Here is a 22,301-nt window from a genome sequence, read left to right as displayed (position 1 = left end):
AGTGTATAGTCCATTTACATTTAATGTAATGATTGATATCACACTTAAATCTAGATTTAAATCTACCCTATTAATTTACTTTCTATTTTTACCCTTTCTATGTTCCTTTTTATCCCCTCTCTGGCCTCTCTGGCCTCCTTTGAGGTTGTCTGTGGCCTTTTAAAAAAATCATTGTCTTCCCTCTGAACATCTGGAAGTTACAATTCTGCTTTTATTATTGTAGTGATTCCTTTAGAAGTTATAATGCGTGCTTATCAAAATGCAGATTTCATCAATGTTTTTTACTTTTGTCCCACACAATCATGGACTGGGAACACTTTAACTCCATTTACTCCCTGAGGACTTTTTTTTTTTTTTTCTGTTGTACATTTTAATTCTATCACTTTTTTTAACTCCAGGAAACATTATTATTGTTTTATGCAACCTATGTTTGTTTAGGTTTTCCCATGTATTTACTCCTTCTTTATTCCTTCTTACATCTTGACCTTCCATCTGGGATCACTTTCTTTTTGCCTGAAGTAATATAATTTAGAATTTTCTTTAGTGTGAGTTGGCTGCTGGCAAACTCTTACGGGCTTTGTCTGAAAAAGTTTTTATTTCAACCACATTCTTGAAATATTTTTGTTGGGTTGGCAGTTTTCTTTCAGCACATTGAAAATGTCATTTTGCTTTCATCTGGCTTCCTTCTTTGCTGATGAAAAGTAGGCTGTTTACCTTGTCACACTTTTGAAGTTAATGTGTTTTCCACCCCCAGCTGCTTTACAGATTTGTTGCCTTTTTTTCTTTATTAATTTTACTGAAGTGTAACATATATACAGAAGAGTGAGCAATCATAAATGCTTGATGAATTTTCAAAAGTGAGAACACTCATGTAACCTGCATCCAGATTAAAAAAAAAACCACTGGTATTTTCTAATTTCCATTACATTTTCTTCTTTAATCCACATGGTAATTTAGAAGTGTCCTTAAAAACTATATTTGGGCTCAGTGATGTGGCGGTGGCAGGGGCAGGCCCGGGGCGTGGTAGTCTTGGTGGCAGCGGCGGAGCTAGAGCAGAGCGGAACCACCACGGGGGCCCGGCTGAGCACGTTGGGCCACGTGGTCCTCTCCCCAGTCTGGTTCCTGTACAGCCTGCTCATGAAGCTGTTCCAAAGCTCCACCCCAGCCATCACCCTCGAGAACCTGGACATCAAGTACCTGCTGTGGCTGATTGACAAGGAGGTCATCAGCCTTGACACCTGATGGTTCCACTTTGCTCTACCGTCGCCCCAGCACAGCCTGGGCCTCCCCGTAGGGCTAGCACATCTATATCTCGGCTCGAATCGATGGGAACCTGGTCATTCGGCCCTACACGCCCATCTCCAGAGGTGACAAGGGCTTTGTGGACCTGGTCATCAAGGTTTACTTCAAAGACACCCACCCCAAGTTTCCCGCTGGCGGGAAGATGTCCCAGTACCTGTAAAGCATGAAGATTGGAGGCACCATTGAGTTCCAAGGCCCAAATGGGCTGCTGGTCTACCAGGGCAAAGGAAAGTTTGCCATCTGTGCGGACAAGAAATCCAACCCTGTCATCAAGACGGTGAAGTCTGTGGGCATGTTTGCAGGAGGAACGGGCATCACCCCAATGCTGCAGGTGATCCGCGCCATCATGAAGGACATGGATGATCACACTGTGTGCCACCTGTGCTTTGTCAACAAGACTGAGAAGGACCTCTTGCTGCGGCCGGAGCTGGAGGAACTGAAGAACGAACATTCTGAGTGTTTCAAGCTCTGGTACACGGTGGACAGAGCCCCTGAAGCCTGGGACTACAGCCAGGGCTTCGTGAACGAGGAGATGATCCGGGACCACCTTCCACCCCGGGAGGAGGAGCCGCTGGTGCTGATGTGTGGACCCCCGTGCATGATCCAGTATGCCTGCCTGCCCAACCTGGACAGCGTGGGCCACCCCAAGGAGCGCTCCTTCGCCTTCTGATGGGCGGGCCTGGGCTGCTGGCTCCGCCCCACACTCACCCGTGCCCTGTCTGCACCCACTCCTCCGGCTATTGTCTGTTAACACCACTCTCCCCCACATCTCCTGCTGCGGCTGGGTTCAGCCTGGCTGCCCGTGCCTGGGAGGTCACCCTGCTGGGCTGGTCCCCAAGGGATCCCTTTGGGAGCAGGGCTCTGTTACAGGTGGGCTGCTGTCAGCCACCTTTAGGGCATATTCCTGTCTGGGCCTCACTGGAGATGCCCTTCCCCACCCCGTCCTGGCAGGGGCTGCTGGGTGAGAGGCTGCCTCGACCCCAGGGTACAGCAGGTCTGGCCAGCAGGGAGTTGCACTCTCCCTGGGGCTGGAGTAGGAGGAGGGGGCTGGCCGAGGGCCCTTCCAGCTGGCACATGGGCCCTCCCAAAGCCTCAGCATTTCCCCAAAACACCCAAACATTTGGGCAGCTTTGGAAGCTCCAAGTGGTCGACCTCTGATTGACCAGCCTGGGGTCCTGGGCTGCCAGCCCTAATGGCAGAGCTAAGATGATGTATTTATCCCTCTGTCCCAGACCCCTCTCCTGCTGCCCTCACCCCAGGTGGGGGAGATTTTGAGCAGAGCCTCTTGTCTGAGGGATATTCTCAGTGGCCTCGACGTTGCCTTTAGACCACAGCGTGTCAGCCTCTTGCACATCGGCTTTTTAGAGTAATTTATGAGCAAACATAACACTGAAGTAAAACTTTGCTAATTTGGAAAAAAAGAAAACTAATTATATTTCTAAATATTTTAAAGAAATTCATTTGTTGTTGAATTCTAACAATTCTCTTGAGAATTCCTTAGAGAATGTGGACTCTAATACCAAGAATTCTTGGGAATTTGTGAAAAGTGTTTCAGGGTCTAGTACACTTTTTTTTTTTTTTGGCCTGAAGTCTATTTGGTCTGATATTAATATAACCACATGAGGTTTATTTTGGTATTGGTTAGCATTATTTTCCTTTTAACTGTGTTGTGTACTTATATTTCAGGTGTGTATTTCACAAACAGGATATAGCTGGATTTTGTATCTTAAAACTAGCAGGTTTGCTTCATTTACATTTATTGTGATTCCTAACATTTGGATTTATTTCTACAATTTTATTTTGTGGTTTCTATGGCACAGTATAAAAAGTTGTGCAGTTTTAAGTTTATTATTAAGATTCTTAGGACACCTTGTATTTACCCCGCTTTTTCATGCTCCTCTCTCCTTTCCTGTTGGTTTGTTAAAATTTTCTTTAAACTGTTTCCCATCCACTGGTTTGGAAGTTATACAAGAATATATAGCTTTTTAAGACTTTAGTCCATCTTCTTCCCAAACAGTATAAAGACTTTGGGAGGTATGGATGCCAACTGCCTATTTTGCAGGATGCTGTCCAGAATTTTAGTTTTGTACCTTAACGTTACTACTCAGACATTACTAATTCATCATTACCACTGCTTTATACAGTCAATGATAGTTTAGATATTCCCAATGTTTTCCAAGATTTTTCAGCAATCCTCCTCAAGTCTCTTTCCTCCCTCCTGCACTGAATCCTTTTTTTTTTCTTTTTTCTTTTCTTTTTTTTTTTTGTTGGCGGTGTTGGGTCTTCGTTGCTGTGCACAGGCTTTCTCTAGTTGTGGAGAGTGGGTGGCTACTCTTCGTTGCGGTGTGCGGGCTTCTCGTTTTGCGGTGGCTTCTCTTGTTATGGAGCACAGGCTCTAGGTGCATGGGCTTCAGTAGTTGCAGCACGCAGGATTCAGCAGTTGTGGTGCATGGGCTTAGTTGCTCTGCAACATGTGGGATCGTCCCAGACCAGGGCTCAAACCCATGTCCCCTGCATTGGCACGTGGATTCTTAACCACTGAGCCACCAGGGAAGTCCTGAATCTCCTTCTTGTTGTACGCCAAGTTGCTTCGTGAGGGTCTGCTATTGTTAAACTTTTAATTTTGTTCTTTTGCTGGGAACAGAATCGGTCATCACAGATTAGTCATCTTCTCTCAGCAATTTGAGCCTATTCTTTATCTTCTGACTTCCATTCTTGCAGTTGTGAAACCAGCTCTCAGCCTAATTGCTTTTTTCTTTTTTGTGTGTGTTGTTTTTATCTTCTTTGCATTGCTTTTTATGATCTTCACTGAGTCTCTAATGTTCTGCATTTTGACTGTGATGTTTTTTAGTTTTAGACTTGGGTTTATTTATCCTGATTTGGGCTCACTGGTTTTCTGAATCTGAGAATGTAAAGATTTTACATTTAAAATGTTTAATTTTGGAAAATTCTGGTCATTGTCTCTTTGTATATTGTGGCTCCCCAGGGTCTTCTGGAGGGAGGCCACCAGGGCTTGCTGCAGATGTGGGCATGCAAGTGAGGGGTGGGGCATTAAGGGTGCCTGCAAGGGCTTTGGCCTGAGCCCTGGGCCAGGGCAACGTCCTTTACTGCACATGGTAAAAGGCCAAGATTCCACTCAGGCTGATGCCCACTAGACCTCCAAGGAGGAGCTGGGTGATATGGGAGAGGGGGAAGAAAACACAGACCTTGAAGGTAAGAGGGTGTGGGGCAGGCAGGGCCATCAGCGTTGGCAGGACAGTGGGTGCAGGTGCCTGCAGTGGGAAGACAAGCTCCTCCTGCCCATGTGCCCACCGTGATCCCCTCTATGGACCAGGCAGCGGTTCTCAGACTCCAGTGCGTGCACGAATCCCATGTACAGCCTGTTAACCAGTCTCCTGGGCCCCATCCCGAGACTCTGCCTCAGCAGGTCAGGGTGGGCTTGTGAACCTGCATTTGTAGTGAGCTCGAAGGGGACGCTGATGTTGCTGGTACCAGGACCACACTCTAAGGAAGACCACTGGGCTGGGGAGGGATGGGGGCAAGCTGTTGGTGATCTGAGGGTTGGGGGTTGTAACAGTCATCTCAGATGAGAGGGATACATTTTGCTCATGTGCTCTCCTCTGTATGGCCCCCCTAGAAGGGGTGGCCCTGGTGGCCCAGTGCAATGGCTCTGCTGTCCCATTGCCTGTTCCCGTCTTCCCTGGGGGATGTAGGGGCACTGGGAGCTGGTGACACCACACGGAGCCACACATAGGTTGGCGTGAGCGTGCACCTCCCCTTGGTCATCCATGGGGAGTCAGCACCACGCTGCATCAGACGGAAGGCAGGCAGCATGTTTAACTGATGGAATTTAATGTACTCATGACACAAACACAGACAGGGTTGAAGGGGGTGGTGTCCAAGCACGGATGTGGATGACCCGTGTGCCCCACCCTCTGAGGCCAGGGGCCCTTCCTGGACCCCACCTCCTCTGGTGGGACAAACACTGATGTGGCTGAGTGACAGCATCGTGTGGCACAGGCTGGCCCTAAGAAGGCACCTCTGTTGAAGCCTATGCGTCCAGGCCAAGGAGCCTCCAAGGAACAGCCATAAGCTGCAGCCTCCGATCAAAGTGCCAGGTTCTGGCCTGATGTGGAAAGGTGACCCAGCGTCAGCCTCTCTGGGGAGGAGGGCGAGGAACGGGGAGGTCCTGTCCTCGCTAAGTGCTGCCTGAGCGCTTCAGGATGAGGGGCAGGAGGCATGGACAGTGAAGTTCACGTAAACAGCAACGGAGCAAGACAAAAATCCAGGAACACTCAATAAACCTACAACATTCAACAGAATGGCAACAAAACGGTGGCCCTGCCAGCCCGGCCAGACAGTGGTCTGGCGAGCGTTTCCCAATCTTTTCATGACTAGGAGCTAAACAGCACAGAAGGCTGTATTTGATCTCTGGAGGGAAAGATTTCTTTCCTTCCCTTCAAACTGACTCCGGGGCAAAGAGACAAGACTTCTTGAAGATAAGCCTCTTCTGGGAAAAGGGACTTGGGGGATGAGAGTGGCCACGGCACAGCAGGTGCACCTGGAGGAGGAGGGGCCCCTGGGTGGAGCCGGGAGGGTGGCTGGTGTCCAGGGGAGCCCTTCCTTCCAGCAGGTGCTTGGCAGGTGCTTCCTCCCGGTGCTTCCACCAGGAGCCCCGGTGCCGGGCTGGGAGCGTTGGCCACCGTGGCCCCTCACTGGGTCCGGAGCTGGTAATCTAGGAGTGAGGAGGAGGCGTCTGTTGTCTGCTCTGCACCCTGGACCCACCTGCCCCGACCCTGGGGCTGCTCCGTGAGCACCACCCTGGAGACAGCGGCATGCCCACCAGGGACCTTTTCAGCACCCCCACGACCTGCCCCACGGGTGGGCCGCACGCACCTCCGTTCTGAGTGATGTAACGAACCCACGGTAGGGCTTGGTAGCCGCTCTTCTCGATGATCTTCAGGTAGCGCACCTGGGGCACAGGTACCAGGGCCCTAAGCATGCACACACCCCCATCCCCCTTCCTAGTCCCCCCTTAGTCATTCCTCCCGGGGCCAGGTTGTGACCAGGAGGGCGAGGGAGGGGGCAAAGGGCCTTGATCTGTCTGAAACTCTCTGAGGCCGAGGGAGGGTGGAGGTACTTCTAGAAGATGCGGCAAAGAGCCAGATGTGCACTCTCGGGCACAGCCCTCTAGCAGATTCCTGGAGAAGGGGTCCCGTCCAGGGTTCTCTTCCCCATGCAGGTCTTCTGTGGAGGTGCCCAGGAAAACGGGTCCCATGGTGGCAAGTGTGTGGATGCTAGAGGTTCAAACTCTAGTTTTGGGGACTGAATGCATCTCTGAGTTTGGAGCTCAAGCACAGGTCAGGTCTGGGTAGACAACTATGGGCCTCTTTCCATTAGGGCCGGGCTGCCCTCAGAGACAGGCAGAGCCGGGGAGCACCGTGGAGCCCCAGGACAAGCCAATTAGCACCCTTTTCTAACTGGTTGCACTGATGTCTGTCACCTGCAACCCTCTGAGCCTGGACTGACACCTGGTCCCGGTCCCTGTAAGGCCCCCCTGGGCCTGTCCATGTCCGCTCTGGGGCCCTGGCAGCCCTGGCCGCATGTACCTGGATGCCGGAGGTAGTGAAGTAGGGGATCTCAAACTTGACACTGATAGGGGGCTTGCCCTCCTTGTCCTCCGCCTCCACGCTGGGCAGGCCGAAGTGGGCCCGCATCAGGTACTCCTTGCCACCCTGGGGGAGAACACCAGGGTGGAGGTGGTCAGGCTGAGGCCCCGGGCAAGCTCAGCCAACAGCTGCCCCTGGAGGATGCCAGACTGCTGGCTCGGCCACCAAGCCCCTTCCTGTGTGGCCTGCAGTCACCCAGTGCCTTGGCTTCTCCAAAACACTCATACTTGTCCTCCAGGACTCACGGGCTGCCCCCACCAGCCCCGCTGGGGAAAACTGTTGAATTCTGAGGATGAAGAGAAAATTTCACAAGTTGCCAGGCACAGAATCCTAGCTGCTTCAAGGAAAATAAGACCAACAGGCCTTGGGAGGGAAGAACAGAGAGGGAGAGCGAGCACACACAGGGCAGATGTGGGCTGCCGTGGGACAAGGGCCCCTACCTGCCCAGGCCAGAGTCCAAGTGAACACCCCCAGAGCCCAGTGTCAGGAAGGTGTGTGAAAGCAAGAGGGATGTGTCAAAATGAAGAAAAGGGAACAGGGAGAGGCAACAAAAATAAGAGATCAAGGTCGGGGGCTGACTGATGAGCTGGCCCTGGGTCTTGCCCCCGAAGGGCGTGGCTCTGGCCCTGGAAGCTGAGCAATGACTCCAGAGATGGGGCTTGGAGCAGTGCCAGGAATGACTGGAACCCTCCTCTCGGCCACGAGGAGTCAGGAGTCTTGGCCTGGTTGTCCAGGCGCCCGGTGAGTCTCACCCAGAACAGCAGGGAGCAGTGGGGAGCACAGCTCTCGTCACACCCAGGACATGGAGGGTTTTGATCCCCAGGCCTCTGGCAACAGGAGTCACTGCCGACCAGAGCTACTTCTGCATGCCTCGGGCAGGGCAGGGCAGGCGAGAGCCACGCCTCCCCAGGGCTGAGCTCATGCTCCCCTCCCCGGGATGAAGTGAGTGGTCAGTCTCTGCTCATCAGTGCAGGAATGTGGACTTTGCCTGACTCGGTGCTATGTGCTGAGTGAAGATTCTGGGACAACGAGGGGAGAATAATGTGGTCTCAGCAACAGACGAGGCAGGCAGCAAAGGAATAAAATCAGCTCCATCAGCCTGTGTATGAAACAATAACCTGACCAAAAATCTGAGCCTTATAAAAACAAAGTGGAGGGACTTCCCTGGTGGCGCAGTGGTTAAGAATCTGCCTGCCAATGCAGGGGTCACGGGTTCAATCCCTGGTCCGGGAAGATCCCACACGCCACAGAGCAACTAAGCCCATGCGCCACAACTACTGAGCCTGTGCTCTAGAGCCCGCAAGCCACAACTGATGAAGCCTGTGCGCTCTAGGGCCCACGTACTGCAACTACTGAGCCTGCATGCCGCAACTACTGAAGCCCACGCGCCTATAGCCCATGCTCCGTAACAAGAGAAGCCATCGCAACGAGACGCCTGCACACCACAACACAGAGTAGCCCCTGTTCACTGCAACTAGAGAAAACCCGCACGCGGCAAAGACCCAAACGCAGTCCAAAAAACAAACAGACAAAAAAACAGTTAAGAGTAGTAATTAAAGAAAAAGCAAAGTGGAAAATGAAAGCAAAACAATATGCAGAGAGGCAGGCCCTCTCTGGGGGGTGGTGGAAGTCTGCAAGCCTACCTTGTGTCAGTCATGTCCATGTAAATGGGTTTACTTCTCCTATTAATGAGAAAGACTTAGAGGTTGGCTCACAGACCAAAACCCAACTCCACACTGTAAAAGCAGAGTGAGAAAGGCTAAACCAGTAGAAAGAATGGGTGAAGGCACGCCAGCCAAAGTCAAACAAAACAGAGCAGGGCTGCTGCCGCAGCGGAGAATTCAGGGCAAAGAATTACAGGTGCAGAGGATGATAGTCCACAATCCTAAAGGCTATCCCTATGATCCATAGGGAGGATACAATAGATAGGAGGAGTATCTATGCACCAAATAACATGGCAGCAACTTTTGTTAAGCAGATGCTACAAGAGAGGAGAAGAGAACCAGAGGAAGGCAGAGCTGGCCCAGCTCTCTGTCTGACTGATGCTGTCATGGCATCATGGCAGACCTCACGGCACATGTGTCAAATTCTCTACCCCAATAACAGAGGCCCTATCTTCTTCTCAACTACATATGGGATATTCACAAACTTTGACCTTCTATTAGTGCACAATGAACACTTCAATAAATTCTAAAAGTAGAAACAGCATGAATAACATTCTCTGGTCTCAAAGCACCAAATTTATAGTGAAGACAAAATGGAAAAAAACCCTTGACTAGGAAATTCAAACAAACAAAACAAAACAAAACAAAAAAACACTCTCCATTCAATTACAGAATTTCTAGATAATATCAAATATTACATGCCAGATCTATGGGCTATACAGCTAAGGCAGGGTTCAGAGGAACATCTGTGGCTTAAATATTCATTTATATCAATACAAATTTTAAAACAAAATAATCAAATTAAAATACATAACTTGAAAACTAGAGCAAAGAAAGGATGAAGAAACTAAATTAAAGACTTATAAAACTGAAAACTGTTACAACAAATAAACTAAAAAGTGAATCTGGAAAAAAAATACGCAAACCACCAGGTAACCTTATCAAGGAAAAAAGAAGGCACAAGTACGCAAAATAAGGTATAACAAGGGAGAAGTAATTGTCATAAGAGAAGGGGAAAAAAAGACACCAATTTTCTACAACTCTGTGTAGACAAATTTGAAAACCTGGTTAGGATGGATAATTTTGTAGGAAAATACAATTTACCTAAACTGACTCCAACAGAAATAGAAACTCTAAATGGTCTAATTTCCACAGATGAGGTAGAGAAAGTAACAGAGATACAGATGGTCACACAGCCAAATTCTACCAATCCTCTCAAGGCGAGACGATCTCAAGGCTACTTAAACTTCTGAATCATGGAAAAGGGAGACAAAAAAATAATGAAATGGGTACAATATTGATACCTGATAGAGACTGTACCAAAAAAAAATCAATCTCAGTTATGAATCTCAATGTAAAAATCCTACATACAATGTTAACCAACAGGATTAATAGCACATTAAAGAGAAAATAGATCATGATCAAGTGGAGCTTGCCGGAATTCATGGATGGTTCAAGATCCATCCTATATTAATATAGGAACTTACAGACACTGAAGAGGCATTTGGGTAAATTCTTTGGCCATTTGTGCTAAAAACACAGTAAAGGGGACTTCCCTGGTGGCGCAGTGGTTAGGACTCCGCGCTCCCAATGCAGGGGGCCCAGGTTTGATCCCTGGTCAGGGAACTAGATCCCACATGCATGCAGCAACTAACAGTTCACACGCAGCAACTAAGAGTCCGCATGACACAACTAAGGAGCCTGTGTGCTACAACTAAGGAGCTTGCCTGCCCCAACTAAGACCCAGCGCAACCAAATAAAAATAAATAAATATTAAAAAATAAAAACACAGTAAAGTAGGACTGAAGTGAATTGTAGCCCAAAGCAGCAACACACTTAAGAGGGGAAACCCTGCCAGCTCCAGTTGGGGGCAAAGCCAGGAGGCTGCTCTCTCCACCGCCATTTACAGGCAATGGAGACAGCAAGTGAAACAGTGAGACGCCAGAAGCCATAAGGTGCCCAAGAATGGGAGAGGAAAAGGGGAAACTGCATCTGGCTGCAAACAGTGTGGAAGAATATCTAAAAACCCATGAGAATTGAAAGAAAAACTACCACAAACAAAAAATTAATAAGGTACCAGGACACAAAATTACCATACAAATGTTAGCAACCTGTTGTAAGACACAATGGAAGAGAAGACCCCATTTACGAAAACACCAACTTAAAATTTATCTTAATGAGACATATGCAAAACCAGAAGAGATCCTTGGGGTGTCCTGGAGGCAAGGAGTGTTCTGTGGCTTTTATCCGGTTCAGTTGTGTTCACTCTGAGGAAATTCACTGAGTTGTACACATATCACTTGTTACTTTTCTGCATGTTATATTTAAATAAAAGTACCTTTAAAAACAATGGGAAAGGCCATATGAGGTATATATAAGGTAAGCATTAAAACATTCCCATAAGGCACAAAGGTGAGAGTGGGGCAAGACTATTGATAGGATAATTAGGCCTCAAAAAGGTGCGAATCCTTCCCAATTAACTTACAAGTTTAGTGCAAACAAACTGATGCTAAAATTTATAAGAAAAATGAAACAAGCAAGAGTTGTCAGGAAACAGACAAGCAGTGGGGTTGTGGGGAGTTACGGTGGGGGTAGGGTTGGCCCTACCAGATGTTAAAACACAGAATAAAGTTAAAATGTGGCCTTGCAGCATGGAGAGACAGACAAGAGGATGCTCAGAAAGAGACCTAATGCCGCATGAAAATTTGATTTTTGAAAAACACAGCATTTCAAACCACTGGGGAAAAGATGGGACTTCTTAGTGAATGATGTTAGGAAACTGGATAGCCATGTGGGAAAAGATAAAGTTGGATCTGTATGTCACCCGTTTACCAGACTGTGCTCCAAAAGGACCTAAAGTCTAAGGTGAAAAATACTACTGTACTCGTTCTAGAAGCAAACATGGGTGAATTGCTTTATAGCCTGGAATGGGGAAGCCTTTCAAATCGTGACTTAAAATCCAAACACAATAAAAGAAAAAGACTGAGAAATGTGACTACGTTAAACAACAATTAAAAGAAGAAGCAATCGAAAAGGTTACACAGCAAAAAACACCAGAAGCAAAGTCAAAAGACAAACACCAAACACTGAGAAATACCATTTGCAACTGATATCAAAGAAAAGGTACTAATCTTGCCCATGTGTAAACAGCTTTTGGAAACTAAGAAGAAAATGAGCACACTTGATAGAGAAGTGAGCAAGAGACAGCTACTACAGTTTCCAGAGAAAGAAGCACAAACAGTCCTCTGAGACATGAAAAAGTGCTCCATCTTGTCTATCATGAGAATGGCAATGGGCCACACCCTAAGTCGGCACAGCCGCTTACCCATCTTCCAGTCCCAGGGCACTCTTCCCACAAACCCAGACTCAAGTGCTCAAAATCCTCAACACAAGCCAGGTGACTATACCAGCCTGTGGGCCGGGGAAGGAAGCGCTCTACCTTCCTGGAGCTGGTGCTGGATTCCCGTGAGGCTCTGGCCCCAAGGCCGTCTGTTCCCCAGGAGGGAAGCTGAGTTCTAAACAGGAGTGTCAGAGGGAGAAAGAAGGAGGGAGAGAGGGACCCCTGCCGTGACTCTGAAGACAGGCCGGTTCACACACAAGAGGAAGGTGGAGTGCCCCCCTACCCTGGGCCCCGGCCCCACCCCTGCCCCAGCCAGGCTGAGTGGAGCAGGCCTCTGCCCATGCCTGCCTGGAGGGGGTGCCCCGCCGAGAAGGGTGCTCACCGGGAAGGACTTGATGGACCACACAATTTCACTGTTCTCGGGGACCCACTTGACGCTCCCCACTGTCGTCTTGAACTTGGGGGAGTCGGCATCGTTGGGCACGGGGATGTGGATCTCCACGTTGTTGGCCGTTGACCGCCGCTTGAACTGGCTCTTGGCCTGGAGACGAGGCCAATGTGGCCAAGGTTGCGGCAGGCGAAGGTGAGACAGCCTGGCTCCCACCCAGCCTGCTCCCACAAGGGCCACACGCCCCTTGGCCTGGCCTCTGGGAGTCCCACTCCCAGCACCGAGCTGACCCCCACGCTCTCTCCCGCCCCCTGAGGTTTTCCTTAAGCTCAACTTTGGACAGTCAGTCTCTGTCCTCCTGTCCCCTTGGCCTCTGGGACTCCCGATCCCTCCCTCTGGCCCTGGCCTCCAGGGAAAATGTCTATGTGACCAGGGCTGGCCTGGGCTAGGCGAGGTCACTGAGTGGCAGGAGTGCTCCACCTGGACACTTGGTCACAGGCCACTGCCACGGTGGCCGCACACAAGACCCGGGCAGTGTGTCCTCTCTGTGCCCAAGGCCCACGCTGTGCCTGAGCTCACAGTGAGGCAGCACGGATGACAGCCACAGGCCTCACCCCCTGGACAGGTCACAGAGCCCCAGCGTGCCCCCAGTCCTGGGTTAGGACGCTGTGCCAAAGGCCCCGGACAGGCCAGAGATACCAGAAGGCCTGCACTAGGCGGGGGAGCCCAAATCCCCCCTATTATGCCCCGCACGCCTGGCTGATGCTGCGTGCAGGATGCACACACACCTTGATCATGTACTCGATGCGGCTGTGGGAATGCTTTTCAATCACGGACTCGATCCAGATCAAGGGCTTGACCTGTCGGGGAGAGTGAAGATGGCGCTCACAACCAGTCGTTTTACAAAGCCCTGTTTCACAGAGGGGAAACTGAGGGCAAGGGACCACTGGGCCAGGTGTGAGCCCAGCACACTGCTGCTCGGGGCTCCACAGCTGGTGCCAGGATGGGTCAGAGCATTAGAGAAAATGCAGAAAACATCACTGAGGACGCTCTGGTGGGGATGCCTGGGAAAGAGGCAGTGGTGTCAAAGGGGTCTGGCCCCTCAGTTCAGAAAGTTCAGAGCCTTGCATTGTCAAACAGGCTCCTTGGAGCTCAGGCTGCTCGTGGGGAGCTGTGCCCCGTCCTGGGCATCACCTCACAAGACGTGAGACTCGCTGTGGACGGGGACGGCTCCCAGCCAGCAGGGGAGAGGAGGGAGGCTGCCCCAGGGGAGGAGCAGGGGTGGGGGCCTGGGGGCCCTCTTGGCTGGCGGCCGGTGCACTCACATGGGTGTTGAGGCGGTAGGACATGAGCTCGAACTCGCCGTCGGGCGGGATGAAGGAGATGGTGCGGTCGTTCTCAAAGCGAGAGAGCCGCACGCACTGGTGGAACTTCACGTCCTCCAGCTCCACGGACTTGCTTTTGCCACCTGAGGGGAGGTGGGGGTGAGGGCGGGACAGTGCCTAGGCCCCCCAGGTCACTCTCTCAGCAATGCTCCCACTGTCTAGGGTTCACTCCTGACAGAGCAGAGCAGATCTGTGAGAGTATCTTGGGCCACGAACACCAAGGGGGCCGGCTTCTGAGGCAGCCACGGTCCCCTCTCCTCACCCCCTGGAAGCCCCATCACGTCCCAAGATTGGGCTGAGGACAGGGCTAGTAGGCCTAGTTCACAGTGAGTCCCCAGCCAGGGTTGCTGTCTGGGACATGTTTGCTGAATGATTAACAGACCCCACTGGGGGTGCTCGGTGATGGCTTGGGGCTCCCCGAGGGCCCTGGTCCTGTCATCCCTGGGGTCCTGTCTTGGTTTGCCAGCCCAGAGAGGCTGTGTGGGTTGAGCTCAGTCCTGAGAGAGGAGCTGCTCTGATGGGCTAACGTCAGAGAGGCCCTCACTAGCGATGCTGCAGACGTAACTATGACAACACGCGCCACCGCTCCGGCCGCCGGTGGACCTGTGGTTGGCGGGGAGGCTGGTGGTCCAGTTTGCAAACACGGAGCCCCAGCCACCCTGGGCTCCTGAGGCCGCTCTGGCCATGCCCCACCATGGGAAGTGCTACATCCAGGCCAGGCAGTGCATGCTCGAACCACTGTGTGTGGCTTTTGAACAGCCCAGACCCAACGCCAGAGGTGAGGGCAGAAACTGGGTCAGGGAGGGGAGAGCCAGCCCCGCAGTACCTTCCAGTAGGGTGGAGTTGAGGACCTGTTGTATGATGCTACACGCGCTTTGGCACCTAAGGTACTCACCTGCAGCTCTGGCCCTCGGAGCAACAAGGGGGCTTGACTTGAGTATTTTCACTCTCCCATGTCCTCTAAGTGTAGGTGTTAGTTTATTCGTTTTCACAGTTGTCTTGTAAACAATGTGAAAATGTTTCTAAGCCAAGTGCTTGAGATGAACTTGTTCATCACGCAGGTGAACAGTCCCTCAGCTGCCCCAGGGGTGAAACCCGGGCCCCGGTGGCATACTCACGGCCCGTGTTGTCGAAGAGAACCTTGTCGTTGAGGCCCAGGCGCAGCTCAGGCATGCCCGACAGGAAGACCCGCATCTTGATGGAGCCCACAATCTCACTGCGTAGGACGTTACCGTTGGCACTGACCTAGGGGGTGGCGAGGAGGGGGTGAGGGGAGGCCCCACGCACCAGTCACTGTCCCCCACCACGCTGTGTGACCCTCCTGGCCACTTCCATTCTCGAAGCCCTTCTCACTGTCCCCTGAGCTGGGGAGGCAGTGCCAGGCCAGGCCAGGGAGGCAGACACTTACAGGTCCCGCCTTCTAGTCCTCAGGCCACACTAGGCTCCTCCCTCTCAGATGGGCCAGGTGATACTGTGCCTGGAATCCTCTCTGAGGGCTCTACTCTAAGTTGCTCTTGGGATGCCCCGGGCAGACCTGGTGGCTTGAGGCTGTGTGCTCAGCTGGCCTGGGCAGGGACTCTACCAGGTCTGCTCATCTGCTGGGCTCTCTTGGAGCAGGCCAGACTCACTTTCCTGGAAATCTCTGTTTCTCCATGTGGGGCCTGGCAAAGTCCCTAGGGCTTGTTGAAGACGGAGCTTCCTGGGCCCTGCTCCCAGGGCTGCCCTGATGTCTGATAACCACTGATCCAAAATAACAATACACTGAAGCAAATACAATCACAGCTACAACAGTGACTGAGCAGCTCCTCCTCAAAAGGGCGGGGCTGTGGCTTGGGTGACCTTTTAACTCCTGTGCAAACCGGAAGGCATCTGAGAGTGCAACTAAAAATCACAGCAGGACGATGGGCAAACCCGGAGACTGTCCTCAGGGAGCCAGGCTGCTGGAGCACCTCTCCTTGGGCACATTTTAGAGACGAGGACACTGAGGCACAGAGGGGATGCCACACGCCGAGGGCACAGAGTGGCTGGCAGAGGTGCTGGGGCCACAGCCTGGACCACCACCCCGTAGTGCCATTCTGCATGAGGCCACATCCACACCAGCAAGTGAAACAGAGGGCTACAAACTCAGAGGCCCTAGAGCCATATGGGCTGTTCCTTGGAGGGCCTGAGTTTCCGATTTCTGCAGAGAAGCAGGAAAATCTGTCCAGTCTTTAACTCAGATGTCTCCAAGTAACACGTGCACACGTGAAAGCCCTTCACCTCTGAGGGAAGTGGAGAACTGAGGCGCCATGTGGACGATGACCCCGAGAAAGGCACAGAACAGGACAGAAGGCCCTGCAGGGTGTGGCTCCGTCACTTCCCGTCGCTCACTATACTCTGACCACGCTGGCCTCTCACTGTCCTTGCCTCATCAGGCAGCAACCTGACCCCACAGCACACAGAAGCTGCTTCCTCCTCTGCCTCTTGCCAGCCCTGTCTGCCTGTCTATCCATCCTGTCCACGCTCTGGTGAGGGGTCATGTCAGGCTGCTCACTGATGGGCCCAGCACGAGGACAGTGCCTGGGGCAGCAGGCACTCGGCGAGCCCGTGTAGACATGGCCCTTCGCCCCTGGGCTCTGGGCAGCTGGCACTACCACCTGCCTTACTCTGCGGGTCCTCCGTGTTCCCCCCGACAGTCTGCCCTTAGACCCCCTTCTCTGGGGGGCTATCTCCCCTTGGGGAGTTGGGACTGCACCACCCTCTATAGCTGAACGATGGGAAAGAAGGCTCAGGAAGTGGAGACAAAAGCCATGCAGCCTCTAAGGCTAATCCTGGCCCTCCAGGCAGCAACCAGGACGGTGCTGAGGTGTGACTGGCAGCCCAAAGCTGGTGCCTTCCCCAGGGTGGGCGTGGAGGAGATGTTTGCTGGGGGATGGGCTGCCCAATTATACTAGTACAACAAGATTTTCAGAATCTGGAGGCCAATGTTGACTCTGAAGGCCGCCAGTTCTGCAATCAGACTTAGGAAGGTGTGTTCCAACATGGCTGGGATGTCCATACCTGACTCTTGCTGCCCCTTGTATGGAAGAACAGGGGTCCTTGGGCAGTGCCATGTGTAGGGACACACTGCGGCTGGGACGCCCCTGAACTCCCAGTACTTTCCCAGGCAGTTGTTTATAAGCTGCTCCCTGGGATTGTTGCTCCACCTTAGGACACCCTACAGCCATGTTCTGGGCTCAGTAAACAATTCAGACGAAGGTCCTCAGGCAGGAGGGGAACGCAGTGAGTGAGGCCACTGTCTTGCCTCATGGCTTAGTAAGTAAGACAGCAAATACGTTTATATTTAGTCCACTGGGAGAATGTTTTTGGAAAGCACCGTTACTTAGCAATTGCATGTCTGGGAACTCGGCCCTCCAGAAATCCTGCCCAGATAAGGGAGATGCCCAAACACACATCTGAGGATGAGCACTCATGCTCATTTCTGCACTGGCTGTAACAGTCAGAAATGGGCACACCTAAGTGGCCTACATGACTGGATTGGCCCAGCCAATCCTTGTCTGCCCAAGTAATGGGAGTGAGGCCCTCTCCGGTGCGGTGACAGGCAGGCTGCAGGTGAGATGGAACTGGCCTGCATCACCCTTTCTCTACCACTGACTACAGCTACAAAACCTGGGCAGGATGCATGGGCAGCTACTGGAAGACTGAAAAGGTGGGTCTGGGAGGAGGCGACTGAATGAGCAGTCCTCCTTACCCCCCTACCCATGTGAAAGTGCAGCAGAAACCTGGAAGTGGAACCAAGAAGTACGGTGCAGTCAGAGCTTGTGGAAGCCTCTGGCTCTAGCTCCAGGGCCAGAAGGGGAACTCCTGCCGCTCAGAAGGAGTATGGAAATCCCTCATTTACCCCCTTTTCTCTGTTTTCTCACGTCCCAGGCCCTAGGCAATTCAGCTGCCTTTCCGAGAGGGTGGGGCAAACCCAGGATTTCAGCCCAAGTGCAGACAAGTGCGAGACTAGGGATCTAGAGCCCCAAGTTTTTGGCCACAGAACCAAAAAGGGAAGCCCCCAGCCAGAAAGCACCAGGTAGAGAGCAGAGAGTGAAAAGTTCAGGTAAGCAACCTCATGAAGTTGTTTATGTCTCCAGATCTCTCTAGAACCAGGCATGCACGGATTTGATCCTAATTAGCACGCCAAAGACATCAAGAACCAAACTCTCCCCAGTCCCTGATGGACCACTGGGCAGTGCATATTTGGGATAGATTTAAATAGCAAAGGGCACAAAGGCTTTGAAAACTGAACTGATTCTCATGGCCCATAGATTGGGGGTTGAAACTTGTGGCCTGAACCTAACCAGGACAACTGTCAGCTAAAACAAACAAACAAACAAATTCAACATTTTCTGTATAATTTAAATAAGACCTAGAATCTTACCACAGGATATAATCTAAAATTACTCAGCATACAAAGAACCACGAAAATTTCAGCTCACGTGGAAAATACAATCAACAGACACCAACAATGATATGGATATTGGGATTATCTGACAAAGACATTACATAGCTAGGATAAAAACTGCAAACACTCTTGAAACAAATGTCAAACTAGAAAGTCTTGGGAAAGAAACAAGACTATAAGAAGAAGAATCAAATGGAAACTTTAGAACTGAAAAATACAATAATAAATAAAAAAATCACTGAATGAGTTTAATAGCAGAATGGAGATAACATAGGAAAGGGTCAGTGAACTTGAAAGCAGATCAATAGGACTTATCCAGTCTAAACAATAGAGAGAAAAAAAGATGGAATAGAATGAACGTAGCCTCAGAGACCCTTGGGACAATAACAAAAGGTCTAACATTTATGTCACTAGAGTCCAGATGGAAACGAGAAAGAGTGAAATGGTGAAAACATATTTTAAGAAATAATGGATGAAAACATCCTGAGTTTGGTAAAATACATAAATCTACAAATCCAAGAAGCTGAACAAGTCCCAAACAGTAGGAATCCAGAGATATCCATACCTAGACACATCATAAGCTATCTGCTGAAAACTAAAGACAAAGAAAAAATGTGGAAAACAGCCAGAGAAAAACAACACATTATCTACAGGGGAATACCGATTCGAGTGACTGTGGATTTTCATCAGAAACCATGGAGCCCAGAAGGAAGTGACACAACATTTTTAAGGTACTAAAAGAGAACTGTTAACCCAGAATTTGATATCCAGTGACAATATCCTTTTGGAATGAAGATGAAATAAAGACATTCTCAGATGAAGGAAAACGAAGGGAACCTGTAGCCAGTAGGCCTGTTTTGAAAGAATTGCTAAAAGAATCTTTTTAGATGGAACTGAAATTGTACCAGAAGGAAACCTGGAAAATTGGGAATGAGGGGAGAGCAACAGAAATAGTAAATATCTGGGTAAATATGGTAGAGAGTCTTCTTTTTCTCCTCTTGAGTTCTTTAAAGTATGTTCGACAATTGAAAGCAAAAATTTTAACACTGTCTGATATGGTTTTCAATGTATATAGATGAATATATAGGACAACTCTCTAACGGGGCAGTAAAGTTTCTAAATTCCAATTGAAGCTGTAAAATATTAACTCTAAGTAGAGTATTTTATAGCAACCACTAAAAAAACTATACGAAGAAAAAAAAGATAGAGTGAAGAAACAAAATGGAACACTACAAATGTTCAAAAAGATCACAGAAAGATAGGAAAAGGAAACAAAGGAATGAAAAACAGAAGGCAAGTAATACAGTGGTATATTTTAATCCAAGCAAATTAACAGTTACAGTAAGTATAAATGCTCTCAATATATAAAAGAGACTGTCAGAATGGATTTAAAAAATGACTCAATTATATGTTTTCTACAAGATATATGACACAGGTAAGTTAAAAGCAAAAGGATTTAAAAGAAAAAAGGAGTAAAAGGATAGAAAGACATATACCATGTAAACACTAATCAAATGAATTCTGGAGTGACAATATTAATAGTAAAATAGACCTCAGAGCAAAAAAATTATCAGGAATAAAGAGGGACAATATATAATGATAAAGGGGTCAGTTCACCAAGAAAACAGAAGAATCCTAAATCCATTTGGACCTAATAGCAGAACTTCAAAATATGTGAAGCAAAGACACAGACAAATTTACAGTTATAGCTGGAGATCTTAATGCTCCTCAGTAACAGGTAGAACCAGTAGACAGAAAATTAGCAAGAATTGCTAGAAGAAGTGAACAATGCCATTAACCAACTGGATTTGATTGGTATTTACAGAACACTCTCTCCAACAAGAGCTCTCCAACAAGAGCAGAATATACATTTTTTTCAAGGGTACATGGAACATTCACCAAGATAGATCATATTCTGGATCATTAAAACAGACCTTAACAAACTTTAAAGAATTGACAGTATATAAACTATATTCTCAGATAATAATAGAATTAAATTAAAAATCAATGACAGGGACTTCCCTGGTGGTCCAGTGGTAAAGAATCTGCCTTACAATGCCGGGGACGTGGGTTCGATCCCTGGTCAGGGAACTAAGATCCCACGTGCCACAGGGCAACTAAGCCCGCGTGCCACAACTACTGAGCTTGCGCGCCTCAACTAGAGAGCCTGTGTGCCTCAAACTACAGAGCTCATGTGCTCTGGAACCTGCGCACCACAACTACAGAGCCCATGCACCCTGGAGCCTGGGCGCCACAACTAGAGAAGAGAAAACCTGCACGCCACAAGTAGAGAGAAGCCCGTGCACCGCAATGAAGATCCCACGTGCTGCAACTAAGACCTGATGCAGCCAAAAATAAATCATAAAAAATATATATATAAATAAATAATAAATAAATCTTTTTAAAAAATCAATGACATTGAGATAACAGAAAAACCTGCAAACATTCAGAAATTAAACAACACTTTTATTAAATAAGCCATGGGTCAAAAAGAAAGTCTCAAGGGAAATTTGAAAATATTTTGAACAAAAATGAAAATCCAACATATCAGTGTAGGATACAGCTAAAGTAGTGCTTAGAGAGAAATTTATAGCATTAAATGTTTACATTAGAAAGAAGAAAGTTTCAAATTAGTATCTTTAGTTTCCACTTTAAGAAACTAGAAAAAGAAGAGCAAAATAAGCCAAAATCATGAGGAAGAAAATATTAGAGATAAGAGCAGAAATCACTGTGATTGAAAACAGAAAAATAATAGAGGATATCAATGAAATCAAAAGTTGATTCTTTGTGAAAATCAATAAAACAGGTAAACCTCTCATAAGATTAACAAAGAGAAAAGAAAGAGAACATAAATTACCAATATCGGAAATGAAAGAGAGTGTATCAGTACAGACCCTGTACACATGAAAAAGGTAATAAGGGAATACTATAAACAACACTGTGCATATAAACTCAGTGACTTAGATGAAATAGATCAATTTCTTAAAAACAGCAAACCAGCAAAACTCACTCGAGATGAAACAGAAAACCCAAATAATCCTATAACCATTAAATAATTGAAATTTGTACTGAAAAATATTCTGAAAAATAAATCTCCAGGCTCAGACAGTTTTGCAGGTGAATTCTACCAAATAAAATAAAAAATAAGCAATTTTACAATGGCTTCCAAAAAATGAAATACTTAGGTATAAATCTAACAAAAAATTTGTACATGGTAAAAACTAGAAAAAGCTGATGAAAGAAATCAAAGATGACCTAAATATATATAGAGAGACATACTGCACTCATGGATTGTGAGACTTAATATACTAAAGATATCAAATCTCCCCAAATTGATTAAAAGAGTTACTTAACACAACACCAATCAAAATCCCAGACAAGCTGATTCTAAAACTCCACACAAAGGAACTAAAGAGCTAAACAATTTTGAAAAAGAAGAATGTTGTGAGAGTCACATTATCTGATTTTCAAACTTACTATAAATTTACAGTTATCAAGACAGTGTGGTTATTGGTGAAGGAACAGATATACAGATTGATGGAAAAGAACAGAGTCCAGAAATAGACTTGCACAAGATGGCCAATTGTTCTTTGACAAAAATGCAAAAGCAATTCAATGGAAAAAGGATAATATTTTCCAAAATGATTTTACAACAAATGAAAAAAATTGTTCAATATGCAAAAAAATGGATATATGCATCATACCTCAAATAAAATTTAAGTCAAAAATATCATAGACCTAAATGTAAAACTATAAAACTTTTAGAAGAAAATTTAGGAGAAAATCTATGTGACCTTGGGTTTGACAATGAGTTCTCAGACACGGCACCAAAAGCTTAATCAATTTAAAAAACTGACATTTGGACTTTCTCAAAATTAAAAACTTTTGCTCCATGAAAGACAATGCCAATAGAATGAAAAGAAAAGTGACAGACTAGGAGAAAATATTTGCAAATCACATATCTGACAGAAGACTTTATCCAGAATATATAAAGAACTTTCAAAACTCAACAATCAGAAAACAAACAACTCAAAAATGATCAGAAGATATGAAGAGACACTTCTCCAAAGAGCATAATAATGACAAAGAAGCACATAGAAAGATGCTCAACATCATTAACCATT

General features: G+C 48.1%; 1 protein-coding gene and 1 pseudogene across 2 annotated transcripts in view; one reads left to right on the top strand and one right to left on the bottom strand.

The window, feature by feature from the left end:
* Positions 1 to 1,022: 1,022 nt before the first annotated feature.
* Positions 1,023 to 1,972, top strand: LOC308617048 (NADH-cytochrome b5 reductase 3-like; annotated as a pseudogene). Its single transcript has one exon. The product of its transcript is annotated as an NADH-cytochrome b5 reductase 3-like (transcript).
* A 3,165-nt stretch (positions 1,973 to 5,137) lies between these two features.
* The window catches only part of AP1M1 (adaptor related protein complex 1 subunit mu 1), a 29,725-nt gene continuing 12,561 nt past the window's right edge, over positions 5,138 to 22,301 (bottom strand). The window contains exons 6-12 of the mRNA XM_081231656.1: positions 14,867 to 14,993; positions 13,689 to 13,831; positions 13,152 to 13,223; positions 12,358 to 12,516; positions 6,912 to 7,037; positions 6,199 to 6,274; positions 5,138 to 6,037 (exon numbers count right to left, since the gene is read on the bottom strand). Of these exons, the coding sequence (XP_081087782.1) occupies positions 6,015 to 6,037; positions 6,199 to 6,274; positions 6,912 to 7,037; positions 12,358 to 12,516; positions 13,152 to 13,223; positions 13,689 to 13,831; positions 14,867 to 14,993 (726 nt within the window). The 3' untranslated portion in view covers positions 5,138 to 6,014. The remainder of the gene's footprint in view (positions 6,038 to 6,198; positions 6,275 to 6,911; positions 7,038 to 12,357; positions 12,517 to 13,151; positions 13,224 to 13,688; positions 13,832 to 14,866; positions 14,994 to 22,301) is intronic.

This window comes from Mesoplodon bidens (genome assembly GCF_964165515.1).
Source record: "Mesoplodon bidens genome assembly, chromosome: 4".
In the NCBI taxonomy this organism is placed as follows: Eukaryota; Metazoa; Chordata; class Mammalia; order Artiodactyla; family Ziphiidae; genus Mesoplodon; species Mesoplodon bidens.
This window is presented reverse-complemented; position numbering and strand designations above follow the sequence as displayed.